Here is a 26,096-nt window from a genome sequence, read left to right as displayed (position 1 = left end):
TCACTTTTAGAGAGCCTTGTGTGAGACACTGAGAGATGAAGGAGGTTAAGCTTCTGGTTATCATCCCCGATCTAAAGGGCAAAGAGAGTAAACCACTCAAAGTTTGGAACAATGTTTACAATGCTGCTGTAATGCAACTCAAGACAAGTGGGCTTCTTATTTACCACTTGAAGATTTTTCTTACAATAATGTAATTGATAATGCCACCAATGTTTCACCTTTCTTTTGAATGCAAAAATGTAATCCAACAGTTTTTCCGTCTCCTTGCTTTTGATCTTTTTGTTCCAGCAGTGACTGATTATTAAAGTCAATTATAGAAGCATAGACACACTGTTTCAGAAAGTTTCTATCATACTAAAACCAAAATTCTGGAATATACCAATCAAGCATGATGAAGGTCTGTCTTTGCTTGGAGAGAAGGTTTGGCTGTCTTGTGAAAAATGGGGTTGTTGGTTGATTAGGGTGGGAACTCTGGACAAACAACATCCATAGTCCCTTGCAGAGTGAAGCTACCCAGGGAAAGTGAGCAGCCACTAACTGTTGCGCAAATTGGCAACAGTCGGTGGCTGCGCGCTGTTTAGTACTGTAGACTCACACACTGAGGAAGCTGTCCAATTGTATGCCAGTCTCCTGAAACCATTGTCTTTGGACTGGTCCTTTGTGATCCCATTCATTGACCTTGATTGCCCTTATGACATCTTATTGACATTTCATTAAGGTATGCCCATTGTCAGGTTGCTACTTTTCTGTCCGCAGAAAGACCTCACCCAAATTACAGGCAGGGATTGAAACGTCGATTTATTGGTCTTATTCCTGTTTGTTTATGATGATGGCCACTGAGAAATCCTAATGTTTTGGGGATCAGATTCTATTTTTATAATAATGTCTGATTAGTTAAGGCAACTATACATTTTGTGCACTGGATTTTGTTGCTCTGTATTTTGTTTATGCACCTATTTTTCACAGCACTGCTCTGTGACTTGCAGCATCTATTCCCTTATTGTAATTGTCGCAATAATATGTATAGTATATATGTATATTTGTTTCTACATGTACAAATCAATTAACTGTTGACTAAATCACCCCCTTTACGATTATGTAGTACATTATTTGTGTTAGCAAGGGCAATGACTCTGTTTGCGGTACTCCTAAATGATTCCTAAGGGAACTTTGTTTTGTACATATGCACTTTCTAACAGTGGCATTTTCAAAATTTTAATGTAAAATCTGACTTTAGCATTAAAGAGGAATTTTAATTACAATTTCATTGATACCAAACATGAAGGGCTTATCTATCGGAAATCAAAAGGTAGCACTTATTAAATGTTATAAGGCAACCTAATGTTATCCTATCAGACAGCTAGGCCTCACAGTAGTGAAAAACTAATTGAGTTTTTCACTATGAGGACATGTAAAATTTAAAAGTACATGTCCAAACATTTAATTGCAAATCACCCTGCCCTATGGGCTACCAAGGGCCTAACATATGGGTGACCTATATGTAATAAAATGGGGTTTTAAGGCTTGGCAAGGAGGCTATAATGCCAAGTCGAATTGGCAGTTTAAAAGAGCATTCAGGCTGCAATTGCAAGCCTGGGGCATGTTTTACAGGGCTACTTGAGTGGGTGGCACACTATGTGCTGCAGGCCCACAAGAAACATTTATTTTATAGGCCCTGGGTATATGGTATATCATTCTACGAGGGACTTATAAGTAAATTGAATATGCCAACTAGGTGTAAACCAATGTAACCATTTTTAGAGAGCACAGGCAGTTTAGCACTAATTAGCTGTGGCAAAGTGCACAGAGTCCTAAGGCCAAAGAAAATTTATTCAGCAACAGTTTTGTGGTCCATTTGTGGCTTTCCGGTTGTTGTTGCCTCATACCTAGAAGATTAATTTTGTTCTTCATTCACCTCAACTGAAATCATATATGCCCGATTATTATAAACTTCTAGCTGAACCTCCGCCAGTTATGGTATCAGGACAACCTGAATATGAGATTAAAGGGAAAGGAGACTCCTGGAAGTTTCAGGTTGGTTTAAAGTTATGAGCCATTGGAAGAATTATTCTCATAGTGAGCGCTCTTAACTGATCACCGTTTCCTTCTAAAGCATCTAATAAATGCAGAGCTTCAGGAGGGGTCTTATGTCACTATTGTATGGGGATCTGTGCAGGAGGCAGAACCAAGAACTTATCAGGGACCTGCTTGGGTTGAGAAGGAGAAGAAGTGTATCATGTACTCTTCAACATTACATTGTCAGATGTCATGCGCAGATTGCTGCTGAGAATCCTCACTGCCTTGGTTGTTCTAGCACTTCCGCAGTTACCAGAGGGGTTTTCCATGAGTTGTGTGAATTGGAATTGATAATTTTAACTGGCAGGGCGGATGCTAAATTGGGTTTCTTCTTTATAGTCAAGCAAACAAATGAGATCCTGTAAGGGGTGGATACAAGCCTCAGAAATAGCTATTTCCAAAATGGCCGTCTGGCTATTAGATGATGTCAGAGTTTCCCAATTCAAGATAATGCAGAGTCTTTCTGTGTGATGTCAATTCCTGTTCAAATATTTTATGAAGGAGGCTTCATGAAAGGAAGATGCATCACAGTGTACTTTGTTCCCTGATTATTTATAATGCTATTTGCTTCTTGCTACTATTTGTGTCTATGATTTTTACCTCTAACAGGTTGGATTGTTTCCCCTCCGGACTCTACTGCAGATATAACCTGGCCCCTTTCATTCTTCATGTTATCAAGAGGAGTTTGGTGTTTTACTGATTTCTTCAGTGTTATCTTCATCTTCAAACAGGAATTAGAAGATTGGCAAAGTGCCAAAGGACTCTACTCCTGGATTAGCCCGGCTCTTTTATCCTTTATGTTGTCAAGAGGAGTTCGTTGGTAAAGAGTGGATGTTAATCAAATGACAATCATTTGTGCACATGCCCTCACTCGTGATATGCATGATGGCTGTACTGTAGCTAGAAAGTTGCCATTTGCAACGAGACCAAAAAGTATTTGATAACTAAATGCCCAATGTAAATCGACATCCGAAATCAAGGCATGAGTTATGGACAGACAGAATGAATGAAAGAAATTAGATTTCTGTAGAGCGTAGCTACCCTGAGGCCTTCTAGCGCTTATGGAACGGACAAACGAGAAAGACGTCATGTTAATGCTAAGTACTGAAAAGATGGGTTTTGAGAAGTTTACGGAAGGTCAGTATGTTTGGTTCACCTCGAAGAGTATGGGGAAGAGAATTCCAGAGATTTGAAGCATTCAGGGAGAACGAGCGACCACCCCATCTTGATCTGTGTACTTTCCTTGGGGTGGCAAGAAAAGTGGAACTAGAATGAAGACTCCTGGGAGGTTGGTATGGGGTGACCAGGGACTGGATGATGGCTGGGTCTGATTTCCGGATGGCTCTATGAGCCAGGCACATGGCCTTGAATTGTATCCTAGCCCGAATTGGGAGCCAGTGAAGATTCCTCAATGCCGGTTTTGCTTATTGTCTCCAAGGAATCTGGAGAAGTTGGCGGGCCGCATAGTTCTGGATCACTTGTAGTTTCTGGAGTGTGGACTGAGGGGCGCCCAGATACAGCGCATTCCCATAATCCAGGCAGGACAGTATGAGGGCTTGCACCATAATCCTTCTCGCCCAGAAAGGGAGCAGGGGAAGGATCTTTCTTAGCATTCTCATTAGGCCAAAACATGGAGCAGATAGCTTAGTGGCTTGATGATTGAAACTGAGGGAGCTGTCAAGCCACATGCCCAGGCTCTTAATCTGCTGCTTTGGAGCTAGGATAGGGCCGAGACAGGTCGCCCTTATGAGTGCCAGAGAGGGTGATGGGAGTTTGCCCAGAATCATGAGTTCAGTCTTGTCCCCATTTAGCTTGAGGGGAGCGAGTTCCATCCATTCGTCTACCGCCTCTAGGCAAGTACCTAGAGAGCAGGATGATCCCTCAGGGTGGTTTAATGCCACAACCAATTTGGTATCATCTGCGTAGGTGATGATCTTTATGCCGAATGGAAGGACTATCTCTGCCAGTGGAGCCATAGAGGTGTTAAAAAGCGTGGGGCTCAGGGAAGAACCCTGGGGAACCCCCCAGCTAAGAGGCCATAGGTTTGACGTGGCAGTTCCCTCAAAGACTTGAAAGAACCGGTTCTTTAGAAAGGACTGGAACCATGTGAGTGCCAAGTTTGTCGCTCCAAGATTATTTAGTCGCTCAAGCAGGATGTTATGATTAACAGTTTAAAAGGCGGCACTGAGATCTAAAAGAATGATTGCTGCTGAGCCGCCCTGGTCCAGAAGTCTCCTTGCCTCCTCTGTTACTGCCAGAAGGGCGGTCTCAGTCCCGAGTCCTGAGACAGGGTCCTGCGGACAGGTGAACTTCCTACAGCCACATATTTTTATTTAGCAAGTGTTATTTCTCCCAAAACTCTAGATTAGACTTTGGATTGCTCCTTACTTTAACATTCAACTTAGATGGATAAGCCGTAATTCAAATTGTTGTCTAATGTTTTGGTGTGTCTCATTGATAAAACAGCTTTTGTCTTTCATCATTTTTATTTTGCATTAATGATTATTTCTGGGTTTAAGTTATACGAGCACACACACTGTAGGTTAAATCATTTACAAGTACAACAACAACTTCTAGTATTATGCAGTGTCATGACTTTTAACAAGTGTGTTTATTCATGATGGGTGCTGGTCTTTATGTATGTGAAAGGGATACTATGGATGCAACAAAAAGAGCAGTATCTAAATTTGTGAAAATTGTATTTCAAAATTGTTCTTACCTCTTGGCATGATTCTATAAACTCATCAATGGTTACAACACCATCTTTGTTTTTGTCCATTTTCTGTGAAACAAAATAAAAGCAATCTTAACATTATTCATACTTTTTCTGAAAATCTAGTAGAAAAGTATACAACTGAAGTGTGTGTAATACTCTCATTACAATGTCCAATCGATTTCTGTCTTTTTTTCTGCACGTTCATCTATGAGCATGTGTCAACACAAAACATTGAGACAACAAAAATTCCAATTACTTTAAATTAAATAAATTATTATTAATGACTGTAAAATCATAACATGTCTTAGCTAACATGTTTAAACCTGGATATTTAAAGGGAATTGTGAGCACAGTATATAAAAGGTTTATGGGAATAGTGATGTTCTGCAGTATGCAGGAAAAATCTAGCCCAAAGAGACTCCAGGCCGAAATTAAATATTATTTATCCTACCCATTCATTTCTTTCTCATTATTCCAACCATTACAGGTGAGTATGTGGGGCTGGTTACACAGGGTTGTTATAAGAGAAGTTGCTTCATTTTACCATTTTGCTCTTGCCATCCCATTGTTTCAGTTTCCAGACTTTCCTCAGAAATGCTACAACTGTACACTTCCAGATTTTGATCAGTTAATCGCATTTTCTTCATCTTTCTCATTATCCTACCCCAGACCCTCTCATAAAATCCTTCTGTCTTTATTGCATTGAACTTTGTATATTGAGCATAGCAAAGTAACATGTAATAGGCTCTCTGTCATCTCCTTGCAGCGTCTATATTGGTCTTCACATAGTTTGCCTTATATTTCTGATTAGGGCATTAAATCCTGTTTTCATAAAATGCCTCATTTCCTCTGGGTCCATTTGGCTACATGGACAGCCATCTGGGACAAAGACCTCCTTCAGTGGAATTGGGTATAGTTTGCCATAACATTAGTTTGCACTTTCACAATTTAGATTGCATAACCACTTCTCGGGGATTCCGTAGACTGAATACATTACTTCAGTTTACTCCTTTTAGACACATTTTTTGTTTCAGTGGTAATGCATAATTTTGGCTCACCAGATCTTCTGCGGTAGCTCCTCCGCTATGGCGAAGGAGCGTCGCCCCCCCTGCTGAGTGCCAGGCAGCAGACAGAAACGTGAAAAATAAAATGATAATATGATAATTTTATCTTTCTTTCTGTTGCATGGAGTCAAGTCTGGGCGGGGCCATGATAAGGAGAGGAGTAGTGCACACTATAAAGTGCGCATGACGGTTTGGCCAGCTGTCTAGGGCAGTCCAAACCATCAATAGCACTCTGATCTCTCTCCACCCACTGTGTTGTACAGCTGGGTGAAGTAGAGGCATGGGCTCCTAGGACCTGAGCGAGCATTAAACAAGCCCGCTCACGCTCTTATGAGAGCAGCGTCTTGATTGGCGTCTAGGAACCTGTGCAGTATGCAGGGCCCTGAGTAGAGGAACCCAGAGACAGCAGCTGGCTGCGCAGCAGCAGGTAAGTGTTTTTTAAATTTATTATATCCCCCCTATCATTAACCCCTTCGGTGCTTATGACAGAATGGTTCCCTCATGAGCACCGGTGCTCCTGTGCTCATGATGGAACCATTCCGTCATTAGGACGGGGGCACGAACTCCCTCTGCTGCAAACAGCAGAGGGATTTCCATTTTTTTGGGGCCTCAGGAGGTGGGGAAGAGCTTCCCCAACCTCCCGAGGCCCTTCACACGTTTTCAGGCTAATGACGATCGCCCGCGTGGCGCGCTGTCGTCATTAGACTGAAAAGAGGACCCCTGCTTGGGGAACGCCCTAGGGGGGCGATCCCCAAGCAAGGATCCACCCACTAGGCACCAGGGAGGGGGGAGTGGCCCCTTGGGCAAGGGCCTTTGCTCCCCCCATATTTTTGGGGCTCAATTCAGTCTTTCTGCCCCCCCGGGGGAGGCAGAAAGCCCACTAGCCCCAGGGACATTCTTTTACTATGCAAATTAGGAAACCTACCAAACACACACATTTGTGAAACCTAGACACCCGGGTATTCCAGGGAGGTATGGCTTGCATGGATCTCCCAATGTTTTCTTACCCAGAATCCCCTGCAACCCTCAGAATTAGCTGAAACAATCACTTTTTCCACACATTTTTGTGTGGGAAAGTTGTGGCATCAACGGACTGACACAAATTTCCTACCACCCAGCGTTCCCCCAGGTCAGATAAAAATGGTGACTCACTCTTGTGGGAGGCCCAAGTTCCCACGACAGGCAAGGGCTCAAAACGCATTGAGGCGACATCAAAATTGTCTATCAGAAAACGACCTGGTTTTGCAAGGGGGGTCATCTGGGTTTTTGGCCCCGTGCTGGGCGGCCAGCTAGGGAAACCTACCTAACCCACACATTTCTGAAAACAAGACAACCGGAGGACTATAGGGAGGTATGGCTTGTGTGGATCCCCCAACTTTTTCTTACCCACAATCCCATGCAAACCTATAATTTAGCTGGAAATAGATCACTTTTTCCACGCATTTTTGTGTGGGAAAGTTGTGGCATCACTGGGCTGACACAAATTTCCTACCACCCTGCATTCCCCCAGGTCTCCCGATAAAAATTGTGCCTCACTTGTGCGGGAGGCCCAAGTAACCGCGACAGGCAAGGGCCCAAAACGTATTGAGGCGACATCAAAATTGCCTATCACAAAACGACCCGGTTTTGCAAGGGGGGTCACCTGGATCTTTGACTCCGTGCTCGGCGGCCAACTAGGGAAACCTACTAAACCCACACATTTCTGAAAACTAGACACCCGGGGATTCCCGGGAGGTATGGCTTGCGTGGATCCCACAACGTTTTTTCACCCAGAATCCCCTGCAAACCTCAAATTTAGCAGAAAAAAATCCCTTTTTCCACACATATTTGTGTGGGAAAGTTGTGGCATCACCGGTCTGACACAAATTTCCTACCATCCAGTGTTTCCCTAGGTCTCCCGATAAAAATGGTGCCTCACTCAGGTGGGAGGACCAAGTACCCGCGACAGGCAAATAGGTTTGCGTGGGATTCTGGGTAATAGAACCTGGTGAGAGCCAGACAAGTGACCCCATCCTGGGTTTCCCTGGGTGTCCAATTTTCAATAATGTATAGGTTTGCTAGGTTTCCTTAGGTGCTGGCAGAGTTAGGGTTCAAAATCTAGAGCTAGACACTTTGCAAAAAAAAGGTCAGTTTTCCCTGTTAAAATGTGGTGTGTCCATGTTGCGTTTTGGGCCGTTTCCTGTCGAGGGCACTAGGCCTACCCACACAAGTGAGGTACTGTTTTTCTCAGAAGACTTTGGGAAACGCAGGGTGGGGGGATTTTGAGGATCCACGCAAAGGAAAGTGTGTTGTTTTTTTGACACATTTTTAGGTTTGCAAGGGATTGATTCTGAGCAATAGAACCTGCTGAGAGCCAGTCAAGTGACCCCATCCTGGATTCCCCTGGGTGTCTAGTTTTAAAAAATGAATAGGTTTACTAGGTTTCCATAGGTGCCGGCAGAGCTAGGGTTCAAAATCTACAGTTAGGCACTTTGCAAAAAAAAGGGTCAGTTTTCACTGTGAAAATGTGGTGTGTCCACGTTGCGTTTTGGGCCGTTTCCTGTCGCGGGCACAAGGCCTACCCACACAAGTGAGTTACCATTTTTCTTGGAAGACTTTGGAGAATGCTGGGTTGGGGGAATTTTGTGGATCCACGCAGATTCAAGAACTTTCCACCACAGAAATGTGAGGAATTTATTTTTACAAATATTTTGGTTTGCAAGGGATTCTGGGTAATAGAACCTGGTGAGAGCCAGTCAAGTCACCCCATCCTGGATTCCCCTGGGTGTCTAGTTTTAAAAAATGTATAGGTTTGCTAGGTTTTCCTAGGTGCCGGCAGAGCTAGGGTTCAAAATCTACAACTAGGCACTCTACAAAAAAAAGGGTAGGTTTTCACTGTAAAAATAAAGTGTGTCCACGTTACGTTTCGAGCTGTTTCCTGTCGCGGGCACCAGGCCTACCCACACAAGTGAGGTACCATTTTTATCAGGAAACGTAGGGTAACACAGAATTGCAGAGTAACTGTTATTACCTATTGACTTTCGATGCATTTTTGCCTTCCAAATGAAAGACTATGTGTAAAAAAGAAGTCATTTTGAAAAATGACCTATAATTCTCATGCTAGTATGGGTACTCACAATTTTGGAAATCTACTGTTTCTAAACTCTATATTTTGTTCCAATTTCAGAAATACATAGGTGTCTTTCATACCGTTTATTCCATTTATATATTTTCCCAAATTAATTGCTATAAACCCGGTACATAATATAAAACCATTGCAAGGCGCTGCTCAGTTATTGGCTCTGGGTTCGTCGGGTTCTTGGTGAACCTACAAGTCCTATATATCCCCACAACCAGAAAGGTCCAGCAGAAGTAATGGTATATTGCTTTTAAACAGCTGTCATAATTAGAAGACGTTACAGGTGAAAACATTGACACAAATGACTGTTTTTTCAACTCATTTTCAATTTTTCCTATATTCTATGACGAAACCTTGAAGGATATACACAAATGACCCCTTGCTGAATTCAGTATTTTATCTACTTTTCTAAAATGTATAGCTTTCGAGGATCCAATATTGCTTTTGTACCCATTTTCACCATTAACTGGAAAGAGGTTGGAAGCACAAAAAATAGTAAAAATAGGCTATGTCCCAGAAATATGGCAAAACTGTGTAAAAGATTTTGGTTTTCTGACAAAAGTCTGCTTGTCCCTAAAACCTGGGAAGATGATTTCAGCACCACACCCCCTTTTTTGATACCATTTGCAGGGAAAAAAACAGATGCTTTCATCTGTAGCCCTTTTTCCCATTCCTTCCCCCCCCCCAAAAAAATAATTTAGCTGTATTTTGGCTAATTTCTGGGTCCCTTCCTGGGGAATCCACAAACCCTGGGTACCTTTAGAATCCCCATGATGTTGGAAAAAAAGGACGCAAATTTGGTGTGGATAACTCATGTGGTCAAAAGTTACAGGGGCCTAAGTGTGAACTACCCGAAATAGCCCAAAAAAGGATTAGCATGGGGGGGGGGGGGGAGTCGTAACACACTACCCCTTTCCCTGCCCCATCACTAGTTCTGAAAGGGAGCCATGACTGCTGATCTTCCCAGCATAGGTCCATAACTCTTCTCTTCTCACTCTTGGCTCTCTCTGTAGCCTGGAGGAGCGACACTCGATGAACTCTCTAACCACTTAACAGATGGCCAAGTCCTACAGTATAGCTAAGATAACAGATGGAGACAACTGGGGGTTCAGAAGGCCATTCCATAATTCAGTGTTTTGTGAGACTACTCCTCTTAGCTCTGGTGCCCCCAATTTCGAGTATTTCCCAAATTCCAGCTGATTTCCCATATAAATGCCACTACTTCTCATGTAGTTATTACAGTCATCTCAATTGCCTGTATAACGGGCATCTGCCAGCCTTCTTCACTGGTTACAAATAGACCTAGGTTTCAAACTCCTGATGATGAAGAGCTATTTATAGGGCCCACAAATCCTCTAATGGTGTGTCCTTTCACTGAACGTAGATTAAAACAGAGCAAAATGTCTTCTAAAAAGCGAACGAAGGACCATATTTTAAGGTCTATGTGAATGGGAGGGGGCCCAGTCTGCATTTGTAATGGAAAGAGGAGGACGTTTAGTCCCAAGCATTAGAAAATCAGCCTCTCATTGTGAGCACTGTGAAAAGCTAGAACAATTGGAAGAGAAAGCGAGAAGGATTGAAGATCTACTGGGGCGCAGAGGAGATGCCAGAAAGGATGGTCTTCTACAGAAAACACCTCTGGTACAAATACAAACGTATAATATGATGTGCGTCTTCTCTACGAACCAATGAACTGACTAGCAATGAAAATACATTTTCTCTCACGTATTGCACTCTATTACAAGTCTGGCTCCAACATTTTAAAGAGAACCGTGGTGAGTCAAAAGACATTTGGGCCCTCACAAGTGTATTGCTCTACATAGTCAATGTGAGAACCTCTACATCTTTCTAACAAGTGAGAGATAGTATAGAAGTCATCTTTGAGTGTGCGGGAGGCCAAAGAAACTTGGCACAACTTATGATTCTTTGCAATCCGTTGAGAGAGGGATCAAAATCATCTCACGTTGCGGATCTCGCAGACAGGCTTGGGGTAGAAGCCAGGGAACTCGACCATCAGGTTTCCAACCCTGTGGAGTGATCGTGATCCTGGTCTTATCTGAGTTCCAAGGTGTTCTTGGACATCAAAACTGTATCAGCGGGCATGAAATCTGCACTGCGTAGCCACAGAGTCACTATCCATTTCCAAGATCAAGGGTTTGTCATCTATAGAAGCAAAATAAATGGATGTGCCTGCACCATGCATGCTAAAAAGCATAAGACTGAGTAAGAAGCCTGTGGCACCTTACACTTAATTGGATGAAACTCAGCTCTAAATGTTGGACGGGAAACAGATTCGACTTCGGTGTTTTATCCTTTGATGACCGACGTCAAAATCCATGGCACCGCTTCTTTTTATGTTTCCTCGATGACTTCGAGGCATGCAGAGTCGGTGACGAGGACCTGGATCTCGACCTCTTTTCTGTTTTTTTGCCTTTACCTTCCTCTCGTTTAAGGCTTTGGGGTTCATGCGCCTGCATGACGAACACTCCCCAACATCATGGTCCAATGAGAGGCACCATAAACAATCTTCATTGGGGTCAGATATCGAAATATGACCCCCACATTCCCTAAATGGCTTAAAACCGGACTTCCTCTAGGTAGCCATGATCGCTGCTACAATTACACAAAGTACTGTAACCTCCTCTTCTTTCTAATCGCCTACTTGGCGGCCATCTTTCCTCCTGGGGTAGGGCCTTTTTTCAAGCGCCATTTTGGTCGGCGCTCTAGTTGCGCAACTGACCTGGTTTCTCCCATATTTATGGCCACTGCTACGTGGGCGCCCAGCTGGGGCAGACGCTCTTGCTGACAGCATTTTTCTCGATTCTGTCCTTGTTACAAGTAAAGCTTATGCGCCTTTTTAACAGTTTTTAAACTTGTTTTAAAATCGTGTTTTACTTACTCATTTCTGCTAAATTGTACTATTTCCTCTGTGTCTTTGTTACGGCATCGCTGCGTGTTGCAGGATGCTGTAACCTCCTCTTCTTTCTATTCGCCTACTTGGCCGCCAAATTTCCTCCTGGGGTAGGGCCTTTTTACGAGCGCCATTTTGGTCGGCGCTCTAGTCGTGCAACTGACCTGGTTTCTCCCCTATTTATGGCCACTGCTAAGCGGACGCGCAGTGGACGTGCGCAGCAGGCCCATCCGCGTCTGGACTGTGGCCACCGCCAGCTATGCTGCCTTAAATGGACCTTGTCAAAGAACTACTTGGACAAGTAAGCAGCTAATAGATCTGAATGTGATGTGCTGTGCCAATCCCATTTGCCCTGACTTCAGCTTGGTAAACTGGGATCAGGCTTACCAATGCAAATCCTGTTCCTATGAGTTTGCGGGGTCGGAGGTGACACAGGGTGCAGAGGCAGTTGGTGCCAAGTCATCAGTTATTGGTATTGGTGATGATATGCCCCTTATTAAAGCCTGCTTGGTAAACTTCAGATCGCGCCCCAAACATACCGAGGACATTTGGCCCTCCCTTGAGTCCAATCTCTGGGACCTTGTTTCTAACAGAGACCTGGCTAAGAGAGACATCTAACCCTGACATTTTGCTTGCGCTCTCTGCAGGTTTTAAGATGTCCAGGTCACATGTTGGATCTCATTTTTCATATGATCCCACTCTTAAGGTTGAAGCTCCTCTGCCATTAACTTGGTCAGCCCATTGGTTGGGTACGTTCAGCCTGTCGAGAAGTGGTGGGAATTATAGTTCTAGGCCAGAGTTTGTGAAGAAGAGAAACTGGAAGAGGGTTTACCCCGAGTCCATAGGTTCCTCCCTTCAGAATACCAAATTTCTGCTGACAGGTGACCACCTTTAATGAGTGGGTTACCACCTCCTTTGATATCATTGCTCCTATTAAAACAGTAAAACTCGCTAGAAAAAAGCCTTCCACTCCCTGGCTCTCTTCAGAACTTCGCTTAGAGAAAAGTGCTTGTAAAAAGTTGGAGCACATCTTGCGAAAAACGTATAACCTGGATGCGAAGAATGTTTATAAAACAACACTAAAAAAATGTCATGCCCTCAACCGTCTGGCTATCATGAATTACTTAACCAACCAAATTAAAGAATCTGACAACTCATCCAAGGAAGTCTTTAAGATTGTGCAAGATTTTATGAAACCTCAAGCTACAAGGAGCACTATTACTCCATCAGCTGATCTATGTAGAGATATATACTCTTCCTTCTCTGTGTCAGAGGCTTATACTACCACGTCTTTGGCTCCTGATTCTTCCTGCTCCTGGTCTGAATTTGGGCCTTTCTGTCCAAAATTGTCCCTTTCACACCTAGTAAGAACTAAATCAGGTTCACCTCTAGATCCTTGTCCAGCTAGATTTTTCAATCTGCTGGCTCCTTTTTTCAATCCCCACTCAAATGTTATCTGGAATGCATCTCTGTCATCAGGTAGCTCTACCTCTGTATGGAAAAAAGCATTTGTTTTGCCTATCCTTAAAAAGGAAGATGCAGATCCTGGCATACTTAAGAACTTCAGGTCGATCTCGCTCCTGCAAAAATTCTGAAGAAGGAAGTTCAGAGACAGCTTTCTGACTTCCTGGAGTCCAATAACCTTCTTCATGACTCCCAGTCGGGCTTTAGGACGGGCTACAGTACTGAGACTGCCCTGCTGGAAGTGGCGGAAACATCAAAGAATCCCTTGACCATGGTAGCTGTGCCATGCTTGTGCTGTTGGACTTGTCCGCAGCCTTTGACACGGTCTCTCATTCGATCCTTTTAGACCGACTGGCACTGCTGGGTATCTCGGGGACCATCTTGAACTGGTTCCATTCATTTCTGGGTGTGCGGTGTCAGCAGGTCTTTCTGCGCCCTCACGTCTCCTCTTCCTGCTCCATGGTATGTGGAGTACCTCAGGGCTCGGCATTAAGCCACATCCTGTTTAATGTTTATCTTGCTCCTCTGGCATCTGCAGTGGAACACTGTGGAGTGAGAATGATATCATACACTGATGACACGCAGCTTGTGTTCAAAGGCAGCGTTTAACAGCTTCAGGCATTGCCTTACCAAGATTGCCTCCTGGATGATGGACAATTGCCTGAAATTAAATGCTGACAAAACAGAGGTGATGTTCTTTAATCAATCTTCACCCCCACGGGCAGATCTCTGGTGGCCGACGCAGCTGAACTCCTCTCTCATCCCTGTCACCTTAATCAGAAATTTAGGTTTTAAATTCGATTCTAAACTGTCGGGCAAGGCCCAGATTGGTCAAATTTCCAGAGCTTGCTTTTGGAAACGTAAAACCTTGCAAAGATTCCTCCACCTGCTGCAGATGGACTGTCGGGCTACAATAGTCCATGCTCTTATTACATCTCAGCTGGACTATGCTAACAGCTTGTACCTGGGTCTCCCTGCCTATCTTACCCAGAGATTGCAGACAGTCCAGAACACTACAGCGAGGTTGATCAGAAATGTGCCTCTCCGACATCACATTTTCCTCATTTGCGTAGCCTTCACTGGCTTCCAGTGAAAAGGAGAATCGAATTTAAGGCATTGTCTCTTGCCTATAGAGCCTCAAGAGATAGAGGTCCAGGATACCTGAAACAGAGACTTCAGAAATATCATCAGAACAGGACCTTGCGATCCAACTCTCAGATGCTTCTCTACACACCTCGCGTTGCCAAACCCAGGGTTGGTGGGCGAGCCTTCGCAGTAAGAACAGACACTCTTTGGAAATCTATGCCTAATCACCTGCGTAAAGCAGAATCGGAATCCACTTTCAGGAAGGCATTGAAAACATGGCTGTTTGATTTGCCCTAGCTAGTTCCTTTTCCCCTATCTGACTACGCTGCTACTTTTAGCGCCAGGACATTGCCGTTGGTGGAGCCGAGCGCTTTATAAATGTTTATGGTATGGTATGGTATGGTACAACAAAGAAACTCCCAGAAATGGAGAACCCTGGAAAAACCGCTATGCGTCGATGGTGCTGAAAAAAGGAAGCTGACATCAGCACGCCGACGAGGTCTTGTTATGGCTCTGAAGACGTCGCATACGGAGCCGTTCCATTGTGACGTCCTTGTCGACGTGGGAAAGCTATGAAAAAAAGTTTCAGTGGAATGCTGTGCATGAGTAATTCAAGAGGTGACGAATCCACAGGCAGATTTAACCATAAAAAAAATCGTTTTTTATGACTGCCTTCAATGTGTTCTCAGGCAGCTGATGACTGGTAGAAATATTTCACCAAGGCAGCCACACACTCAAGTTTTTGTGTGACAAGACCGAATTCAAGTCTGATCAATGTGTTCTGTGTGTGGCAAGCGAACTTGAAACCCATGCATTGGAGTTTTTCTAATTTGGCTGCCAGCATACCGAGATATGCTTACTGTGCATAGTTGATAGAGGGAATGAGTTTTGCCGTGATCACCATTCTACAGGCCTTGGTCGTCGGGCTGTCAAGGATTTTTAATTTTCAAAGGGTGTGTATGACCATCTTTTCCTTGTTCTTTATCTTTTGCATATGTGATGTAAGTTTTCCTGTTTAGCAGAGCCATGCTCCAAGGTAATTTTAGCTTTGACTGCACTCTAGCCTTTGTGACCCCATCCACCATTTCTTAGCCCTTTTTTGCGGGTAACGCCCAAAGATCACAACTTTGGGTTTGCTCTCATTGGCAATAAGTTCCTTCTTTGTGTTATATGTGTTCAATGCTTTAGTGCCCTTTGGAGGCCAATTTTTATGTGAAGTGAGAGGATGAGGTCATCTGCATATTGCATGAGAAAGATTTTCTTTTCTCTAATCCTCGGTAGGGCTACATTTGCGTCTGATGATGCCCAGCCCCTCTGTGTAAAAGTTGAATAAAAGGGGGGCGAGCATTTTATTTAACTTGTACACAGAATCCTTGATCCATTGTGATTTTTGATGTGGCTATGTTGTCAGAGAGCTTTACCCGGGCCCATGTTCTAGTGTAGAGTGACATGATAGCTCTCAATATTTGGGGAGGATTTTCCTATTCTTGAGCTTCTGCCAGAGTATGTTGTGGACTTCTCTGTCAAATGCTGCAGAGTAGTTGACGAAACAGGACAAAGACTGGCAAGGTGTTTTGTGTAACTGCTTGATGGGCTACATATGAGAGGGCCACAATGTTGTCGAATTAATACTTCCTCTTGGAATCCCACTTAATAGAATGACAAGCCTTTACCTGATGTTCCTTTGGCTAAGTCTTGTCGTCTAGTACTGGCATAGGCTTTCACCTCAATATTCTCCTTCTTGTGGATTGGCTGGAGTAGGGGTGCCCCTCCCGGAATCAGGGACGTCTTCATGTAATTTACTCTCTGTGTACAGTGGGGTGAGGACTGACGCCCAAAAGTGAGGGTCTTCTGTGAATAAGGATTTGGGCAGTCCATTGGTCCCTAGGTCCCTGTCCATTTTAATGTTCTTCAAAACTCTGATTACCACCTGATTGTCCATGATAGATGTTCGGGATTCATGGGTGGTGTCGATTCGTTCATGTTCATTGCATATTGTGGGGAGGACGGAGTGGATTTTTTGCTCCATGTATTGTTGGGGGTTTCGGTTTATAGGCTTGTAACATGGGAAACCCTTTTTTCTGCTGGTATTGAGTTACCCCTTTTGCTCTTCCCAAGGTATAGGATGTTAACATAGTGCCAAAATTGTTGGTGTTTATTGCTTGCAATTAGATGGAAGATTTTAATATTGTATGCCCCCATACCAGTTGTTTATGTTTTATGCGGCCATTGCTGGCTGCCTCCTTAAGGTAGTTGTTCTTAGTCTGTTGTTTGCCCTTGACGCTGCCCTAATTTCTGGGAGATTCTTTAGATCTCCTGCACAAATCCCAAGGTGTGGCTTGTTGCCATTTTGGTGATGTGTTGGCTGTTCCCTAGTAAAAAGGAGTGCAGCTCGGAAACCAGTGGGGACCAGCCTTTGATGATATGGTTGGCCAGCCCTCCCATTGGCTTTTTCATTCCTCTGTCTTAGTAGAGTTCAAGAGTGATCATTATATCCTGCGGAGAAGTTTGTAATGTTCCCTGCCTTTTGTTTTTTCCAGTGCAGGAAGTCATTTGTGGTTCCCTGCTGATAGAGTCGGCTGAACTGTCCGGGCAGCATGATAGCTCTCTGCCCGTTGGTGAACCTGGAAGTCCAGGAGGGCTTCACTCACACCCTAGCTCAGAAATATATAATCAATTGTAGTTTGATTATTGAAGGAGTGAGGATAGCGTTTCAATGGGTTTGTCTTTATTGCTGTCATCTGTGCAGACTCAAACTTATATGTCTGTAAAATTATGTTAAATCTCTGGGTCCTTTCACTGGGACTCATAGAGCTTAGGCATCCTCGCCCAAATTGTGCAAGTTTATGTCTCACAGTATGATTATTTTAGAGGCTGGGTGGTTGCTGATTCGTTTTTCCCAATCTTTTTTTCAAGGGACTATTGTCATGGGAGTTGAAGTAGATGTTGATGATTAACTAGACAGAATGCTTCTGTTAACTCTATACCCCTTAATTAATCCTGCCTGTAGTGTTTCTGAGTTGGATGTTCTGTCCGATATGGATAATTTTATTGAGTGCTTAATGTATATTGATACTTCTCCTGATGGCATTCCGAATAAATGGGTCTTTTTGGCGGGTTTATGATATTCTGCCAAGTTTGGTAGGAGTGTTGGTGTTTGAGATCATGTCTCTTGAAGGCAGACGATGTGCAGAATGGCTCTGTGAAACTCAGTGATTCAGGCAAAATTTAAAGTTATTATTTTGGTAGTTTCTGTCTTAAAATTAATTCTCCCCACCAAAATGTGACCAGTGTTGGGGATATTTCAATTTCTCACAGTTTAGGTTGGTGGCAATCCGGCACCAGTCATTTAAAGGGTCAGGAGCTGTACCCTGAGGCATGATTGACCTTCGATCTCCTGCTGGTGCTTCTGGCTGATATTGAATATTAAAATTTGTGTAACTTAGGTTGGCTTTGGCGATCATTGTTCCCTTTAAGATCCCTTTCTTTATGCTGTTTATTCGATGATCAGGCTGTTTTTTTTTTTTAGAACATAGGGATATTTTTCCCTTTCCATAATTTGGACTGTTATTTCCCAGTTCACGAGTTGCTCTTTTTCCTGTATCATCTTTTTTGACAAGTTTGCATCTCGCCATGTTATAATTATTGATTCCTTTGCTTTATCTAGGCCTATGAAGCCAAATTGTACACTTGTTACATCTTCACTGTTAATAAACAACAGTGAAGGGATGTACTGCAGGAGTTTGAGAAAGTTGGATTGGTTAAGAATGTCAGAAAGACCACTGAATGCGTACTGTGGGGTGAGAATCATTTTTTGTGACCCTGCCATGTTTTCCGCATTGGAACCGCCTTTTTAATGTGAAAAGGGGCAGTCCTCTGGTTGGGACAGTTGAGGAGCCCACCTTATGGTGTATCAAATGCATGCTCCTGCCTTGACCTATTTTTCATGGGGGGTGGGATTGTCTCCATGGTGACTTGTTGTGCTGGGCACTATTACTGCATGTAGAACAGGCTTTGCACCTGGCAGACTGCTGCTCTACCAGATTTCTCTTCTGGGCTGTGGGAGAATTTATCCAGGGGCCATCCGGCTTTGCCCCCTTTCTGGGCTCGCTGCGGAGGTAAAGTTTATTTAATTTGTAGTTTGTTGTTCGATACTTTTGATTGAGGTGACAGTTGAAGAGTAATTGTGTGTTATGTATTATAGACCTTAGCACTTATCTAGTGTTAGCTACAATCTTCACTGCTTAAAAATTATTCGCATTGCCTTTTGTGGGCATGTCAATTTGCGGTACGCAGGGAATTAATTGGGGTCCCTTAGAATTATGGAGTGCAATTTGTGCAAAGTTTGTCTGTGGTGCTTCATTCTGCTGAGGATAAAAGGCTTTTCATGGGGCGGCCGTGCTGTGATCACAGGGAGTGCTGCTGGGGTAGGGGAGACAGTGGTGGGGGAAGCAAATGACGGTCACACAAGCCGCACTCTAACCTAGTGTGGCCGCATCAGTGAGTCCAGGCTCAACCCAATGTGTTGCTACCAAGCGACCTCCCTATAGCACCTCTGCTTGCCTCTCTGCCTCGCCCACCTGAAGTCTCTCACGGGCTGCATGGCAAAGGACCTCCTTGTGTCTTTTCCTCCTCCCGTGTCCTACACTGGGCTATTGGTTTTTGGCTGGTTAAATCTTTGGGTTGTCACCTATCTGATCACCACCTACACCTGCTGCCTACGGGCTTGATTATGTGGCCCTCTGGGCCCCTGCTGGGTTCAAGTGAGGAGGGTTCGGGTGTGGGATAATTTCAAAGTTATGCACTCATTCTGCCTCTTCATGACACAGAGCTCACACCATGCACTGATCGGTATGCGGGGTAGCAGGTAGTGGGAGGTAGCAGCTGGTAGCAGCTTGGAGCCACAGCCTTGGTCGGGGCCTTAGCTGCACAGCTGCAAAGCTTACCTCTTGCCGCTCATGCCACTTGGCTGGCATCAGGTATAACTATTGGACCCTCAGACCAACTCTTCAGTTCAGTCCTGGTCCTGTGGAGGACCCCCAGATGGACTGTCTTGCACTTCACAGTACTGCCCTGCTGCTTGAGGTCTGCTTTGTATCACAGACAGCTGCCCTGCTGCAATTAGAGGACTGCCCTGCTGCATGAAGCATAACTTGTACCCTTAGAGGACTGTCATGCTGCTTGGGTCTAGCCTTGCTGCTTGATCTCAGGACTACCAGAATGACTCTAGGGGTCTGGTGACTGACCTTCTGTTCTGAGCTACAGGGACACAAAAAGCTACAGAGCCCTTCCTGCAATTGCCCAGCTGACCTGCTGCAACTGGGCTTGCCTGGATCTGCAACTGGACCTGCTTGAACCCTGCTGTTCTCAGCTGGTGTGAGTTCCTGATCCCCAAGAGATGCCTCCCCAGATCCTGGACCCTTGGCTGGCATCAGCTGATCTCCTCCTGTAAGGAAAGGGAGAAATCATAAAGTTTTGGGCTCTTCACGTCCACAAACGGGGCCCATTCACACCAAGATCAGGCCACCCATGAAAATCACCAGTACGAAGCTCCAGTGAACCTGACACTTCACGCTACTGTGACTGGTAGCGGCGACTGGCAGTGCGAGATCTGCACTTTGCGCTATATGATGACTGCCGCGGTTACCTTCAACGTGAAGCTCCAGCCACCACAGTCAGCGAGGTCCAACTGTCCTGCCCTTTGCTGCCTTCTCCAGCACAAACTGGACTTTTCATTGCAGATTTTGAGAAGGTAACTGTTTCAGGGGGACTAACCTGTTCCCTGTATCTGTCCCATGTTCCATCGCAGCTTGCCTGAACTTGTGACTATCTCACCGGTCTAGCATGACAAGATGTCCGCGAGTGGCTGTTTGTGCTTTTAGGCTATATGCTTACCAAAATCTTTGAAATTGTATTTCTCCAGTTCTACTGATTAGATTTTTGTCATTTTGGTCACAAATTATTGATTACAATTTATTATGTTTTTAAATTGGCGTGGGACTTTTACTGTGTTGTGCTTTCATTTTATTGCTGGTTGTGTGCTGCATAACTACTTTAGAGTTTGCCTCTAAGTTAAGCCTGACTGCTTTTGTGCCAGACTATCAGAAGTTTAGGCACAGGTTAATTTGGTGACTTGTGTGGCTCACTCTTGCAGGGATTGTGGTTGTTGCTTGAGAAGGGTTTCCACTCGCCTTAACCAGTAACTGAATTTCCAGAAACAGTAAGATCTAAGTGTAGAAAAAGTAGTAACTATAAAGATGAGCTGAGTGAAAACTGAATTATAACGGAGAATGGTGGTGTGTCCATTATAGAGATGGAGACATCTGTGAGCTTATAGTAAAGGGGCATTAAGGATTTGCAAGTTTGCAAGATACAGGAAAGGCCTCTTTACTGGCATTGGAAGCAAGGATGATTGTGGCCTGAATTTGAGCGACTCAGACCTCAGCCATAGCAGGAGTTGTTGGGTCCTAACTGGGAAATCTTGGTGCCAGGACAACAATTCTTAAGCCAGCCTCTCTTTGGCCTCTTATTGCCAGATTTAAGAATGTATAGCGTGGGTGTGTATGGCGTCTTAGACAAGCCCTAATAAGTGTGCCAGGTTCCTTTACAGGCTCAATAAAGCCTCTAATGGACTAAAAATGTAAGATTGAGCTTTGCATCAGGGGACTGTACAACTACCACTGAATGTCAACCCCCAGAATATCATGGTACAAGAATATTGAGGACAGAATATCGAGGAACAAAAGATCAAATGGTTAGTGCATATGGGAAGTATAGATTTACTATTCCTAACTCAACGTCTTCTTAACTTGAAAATATATGTCCTCTGTAGGTACATATTTGTAGACATAGGTATAAAAAATCTAGACTTACCGTTTGCTAAAATTGGTGCAGTATTATAACATACAGAATTTTAAATGTGATGTCAACTGCAAATATCAAAAAGAGAATTAAACGAATGATGTAATCAGGAGTCACGAAGTAGGGACTTGAATTGTTTAAACTTTAAGAACTCTACCATCCTCTTTAGAGAACCCTGACAAAATGATATAACATTTTCATTCTTGTTCAATGTAGCAAAACAAGAAATGTGATTGGTTATTTAAAGATTTTGTGTAGAGGTGGAATCCAGCCTCTGAATTGGCTGAGTAAAAGGTTAATATTTGTGATGCTGACTGAAATTGTACTTGTGGTTTTAGGTGTGTCCTACTCACAAATACATCTATTAATCCACGGTTTATACTTTTTCTTTTTTAGCTGTTATTTTTTTTAAAACAATTTTTAAGAAATAAGCAATTGTTTTAAGGAAGGACTTGATACGACTTGTGTTTAACATGCAATTTCTTTTATGTACTTTGGGCGTTGGAAAGGTTTCTATTGGCTTTAAATGGAGTAGTTGAATGTGATAGGAATGTTTAAGTTTAATTATAAGAAAGTGTACTCCGATATAGTTTAACAAACCTTGTGGTTTAAATAAACATATTTTTTACTACTAAGCTGTAAATCTTGAATTGCTTTCACACCAAAATATTGACTGGGGGCTGAGCTCTTTTCTGAACCTTGTCCCTCACTCCGCTCACACCTCCATCATACTGTCTCAGAGACACATTGGCCCCGAATTCATCTCCCCTATTCTCCAAAATGCTACTTTAGCAGAGGATAGAGAATTTGTGGAACTGGATGCAGCAGGCAGGATTGGCATGTTATAGGAAAGTGGAGAGGGTGTTAATACTGAATTCAGGTAAGGCATGAAAGATGGGGGAGCTCAGAGCAGGAGGCAAAGCATTTTGAAACAGAACCGTCTTGCCAGTGCAAGTGCCTGCACTCACCAGTTCCCGACATTAGCCCACTCTTCTTGAATATGGTTTAAAAGTGTTACTGGCCATGTACTACCCATTATGTTTCCTTATGGATCTACTCTTGTTTCCCTCTAAGACCTTTTCTACACTGCCCTTAGCTTTAACAAGCCAAGACTACTGCGTATCATCTATGAGGAGCAGTCAGCAATTTCCATGGTGAAGAATCTCAGCAACACACCAGCCACTGTTGTCATCACATATGGTTGGCTGTGCAGATTTTTGCGCAAATCCTGCCTGCTTTTGCACACTGGGTGCCTACTTCACCCTGTTCGATACAGTCTATAAATCAATGAACATCGCTGGTCAAACAGAGTCATAGCACCATACTTTGGTAAAGTTTTTACTATGTGGATAAATGACTTGCCTAAAGACATCACAGTTTTTGGCTAACCTATGACTGGGCCAGAATATTTATTGCAGCATATCGGCGATATAGATTTGTGTTTGTTCGCCAGGGAATCGTTTATCAGTTGTGCTGGGGTAAAGCACATGTGCCTTAAAAATTGTCTTTGTGGAGGTTAATACTACCCTTGAAAACAAGAGAAATTTCTGAGTCATATTTGTGGATACACAGAGGTAAGAGCAGGGCTCCTACCAGAGAAGGGTGCTATTTAGGTGCCATTTTCAACCTAAGTTTCTATACTCTTGCACTATGTGAAACAGGAGCATGTCTAACATACTTTGGGGAATTCCCTTCTAGCGCTTGAAAAGGAGGAGGAGAACACATCAGGAGAACAGGGCATAGCAACCGTGAATTGTGTGGAGTTCTCAGTGCTTCATAAAAGCAGTGGAATCACTCCTTGCTCACCCTCACCCCTTCCACCAGTCTCCTTCTAACCTCTCTGTTGAGGGTTTTGGATCTAAAAATCTATGGTAAGTTTTTAAAATATGTTATGTTGTGGTTGTTAGTGCTTGGGGAACTTTCATTATGTATTCTTCGTGTGTTTTTATTTTTACGTTATGAAGCCTTACATGCTCTGTATAATTGCTTTATCACTGGTCTATGAGAGTTAAATTATTGGGGTTGTCAGATAATTTCTGAACTCAGCACCAGGAGAATTGCTACTGTGCACTAAAGTTCCCAAAGCTATCATCAAGGGGTGGTTGTTGTTCAGATGGAACTGCATGACCTGTCGGATATGCTAATGCAATTAGTTTGTCAAAGGGGTGGTGGTCAGCTCAGGATCTAGTGACAGCTCAGCTCAGAGCTCTTTGTTGGCATCATTTGACTTCCTATACTGACTCAGGGCTGTCAGTGCTTAGGCTTGTACATACATTATTTGATTGATGCAATAACACCTCATCAGCTTTAGGTCTCAGAGTGTTCAAAGGAACAATATGTTGAAATTTTAAAATAAATGCGACCAAAAGTATAGTTTATCAGGGTTGTAGAGGACATTACGCCTGTCACCCTGATCGGCTACAGTTTGCAAAATTTAGAGATCATTGAGGGCCAAGCTGTACTCTTTGTACAATGGCAAGACCCACCATCATGGTGGTTCCTATTAAGCCACAAACAAATATGGTGGAAAGCCACTGTTTGTTTTGATGGCGGTTGACCAACTTTTTGTGCTTCAAAACAAACTATCAAAGTAGGAGTAGGTTATTGAAAAACAAAAAACTATTGACTGCCACACTATGGTATGGCATCATTATTTTATTTTTTCTGTTGCTCACTGCCAGGTTTTACCCAACGACCAGGGACAGAAAAAAATACTTTACAGTGCCCACCATAAATAGGGTGGGTGGCATATTGTCCTTCTGTTGACTGAGCCAACAGGGGATCTACCAACAGAAAGTTGACAATCCGCTCATCTCTAAAAGAGGTGTGCAGACCACTCACTTGGCTGATACTGTACTATGTCATGTTTGTGAAGGAGTACCCTGACCACCTTACTCTAACTCTGGCCCCAAGTTTTCAAGTTTTGTATCCAACTTTTGTTGCTCCCTTCTCCCTTGCAATGGCATTAAATATGTAGGCCATGTATGTGGACATAACAAACACCATTTAAATTATACCTCTTTTCACCTTTGTCAACATTCAAAATTATGAATTTAGGCCCAAATCTCTGTACTGGGGTGAATGTATGACATTGTTCTGCATTCTGTCCATCAACTGTTGTTTTTGCATCATTCTAAATTAGGCATGGCTTTGAGCACCTCACTTGTTCCAGTATAAAAGTGGCATAGTGCTTAAGAAAGAGTTTGGTGGATAGGTTGCTCAGTCACAAACATGATAAATTTCTCATCTGTACATTTCACAAGGTTACCAACCAATACCCTATGTGCATTTATAGGCATCTTTTCCCGTCTTGCACGTAGCAGCCTGAGGTTAAACTAGGTCTGCCATTTTATTCAGAAATTTCCATTGTTTGGGGTAACAATTTAGATGGCAAATTCCGGGGGATGATGGAAAAGATATGCTGCGAAGATGATATGGAAAGCCCGCAAGATGGGGTTTGAGGGAGAGGAGGACTACACATGGGAGATCCAGGACTGGGAGCATTGCGGGAGAAATGTTGAAGTGTGTGTGGAATACGGTTATTGCAGTGATCTCCACTGTTAAACCACAAATATACCCCAAAAGCAGATTTAAAATTAAATGTAATCACACAGCAGTCCACATATTAAAGAGCAGGCAGCTCTTGTCCAGAACCTAGCATCAGTGCATCTATTCTGAATGAAACACATTCCCTCCAATACATCAGTTTGAATTCCTTGGTGATGACATTCAATAATTAAATAAGAAATCACGTCATTGCTAATATAGTATTACATGTTCAAAACTGAAAATTCTGCTAAACTGTATATTTTTACACAAAAAAAAGTATTTTGCTGTTCACCCAGGAACATGAATTAATGAAGTTAACACTGAATCAGAACATAGAAACATGCATATTTTAAGTTACCTGGAAGAATACATCCACATGCTGTTTAGGGGCATCATCCTTGAGAACAGGGTAAGTGTATTTTCCCATCATGTCATAAATCGCTTTAACAATATCCATCATTTCCTAATGAGGGAGAGAGAAACAGAGACCTTGCATTATTTTAAAAATGCACATGCGTTCGTCTTGTGGGTGAATCTATTAACAGACGTACCTTCATTAGAATACACCCTAGACAAGAAATGTCCACAGTAACAATAAGAACAGAGCTGAACGTGAGTCGATATTGTTGAGCCTTATTTTCTCGCCCCTCCAAGGACCATTGGGCTTCTCATGTTAAACTATTGAATCAACAATAATTGCCTTTAGCAGAGATTTGAGGAAAGGCGTTTGACAAATACACGTTCCTATTAGAGTTATGTTCAGTGCAGGGGCGGCTCCTCTTTTATGGCGAAGGAACGTCGCCCCCCGTGCTGAAAACCAGCAGAAGCAACCAATAAAATAGAATGATAATAAAACATTCTTATTATCATTTTCTTTGTTGTCCTAGATGCTCTGCAGCACAGGGACGAGGGGGAAATAGTAGGCACTGCCAAGTGGGCATGACATTTTGTCCGGCCTTCTGGGGACGGCCAAACCATCATTCGCGCTTAGCCTTCTCCACCGAGCTGTGCTGTACTACTCGGTGGAGAAACCAACACAGACTCCCAGTCCATGTCTGAGCACCAAACCGAAGTGCTCAGACCAATCCCAGCACTGCTCACATGCTGGGAATAGCAGCAGCAGATTGGGAGCTGGGAGCCTGAGCAGTGTGCAGCACTTCCTGGACGTCCGGGAGGTGAGGATTGGGAGGAAGGCGGCGGCCATATGAGAAGGTAAGTGTAATTTTAATATTCATATATTCTTTTCTTTCG

At 43.4% G+C, this 26,096-nt stretch overlaps 1 protein-coding gene across 2 annotated transcripts in view; it reads right to left on the bottom strand.

The window, feature by feature from the left end:
- The window catches only part of KCNIP1 (potassium voltage-gated channel interacting protein 1), a 1,480,000-nt gene that overhangs the window by 6,700 nt on the left and 1,447,204 nt on the right, over window positions 1–26,096 (bottom strand). For both annotated transcript variants that reach the window (XM_085617872.1, XM_085617871.1), the window contains 2 exons: window positions 25,204–25,308; window positions 4,796–4,858 (listed from right to left, as the gene is read on the bottom strand). In XM_085617872.1, coding sequence (XP_085473998.1) covers window positions 4,796–4,858; window positions 25,204–25,308 — 168 coding nt within the window. The remainder of the gene's footprint in view (window positions 1–4,795; window positions 4,859–25,203; window positions 25,309–26,096) is intronic.

Source organism: Triturus cristatus, chromosome 7 (assembly GCF_964204655.1).
Source record: "Triturus cristatus chromosome 7, aTriCri1.1, whole genome shotgun sequence".
Taxonomy (NCBI): domain Eukaryota; kingdom Metazoa; phylum Chordata; class Amphibia; order Caudata; family Salamandridae; genus Triturus; species Triturus cristatus.
The sequence above is the reverse complement of the archived record's forward strand: the minus strand, read 5'-3'. Positions and strand labels throughout refer to the sequence as shown.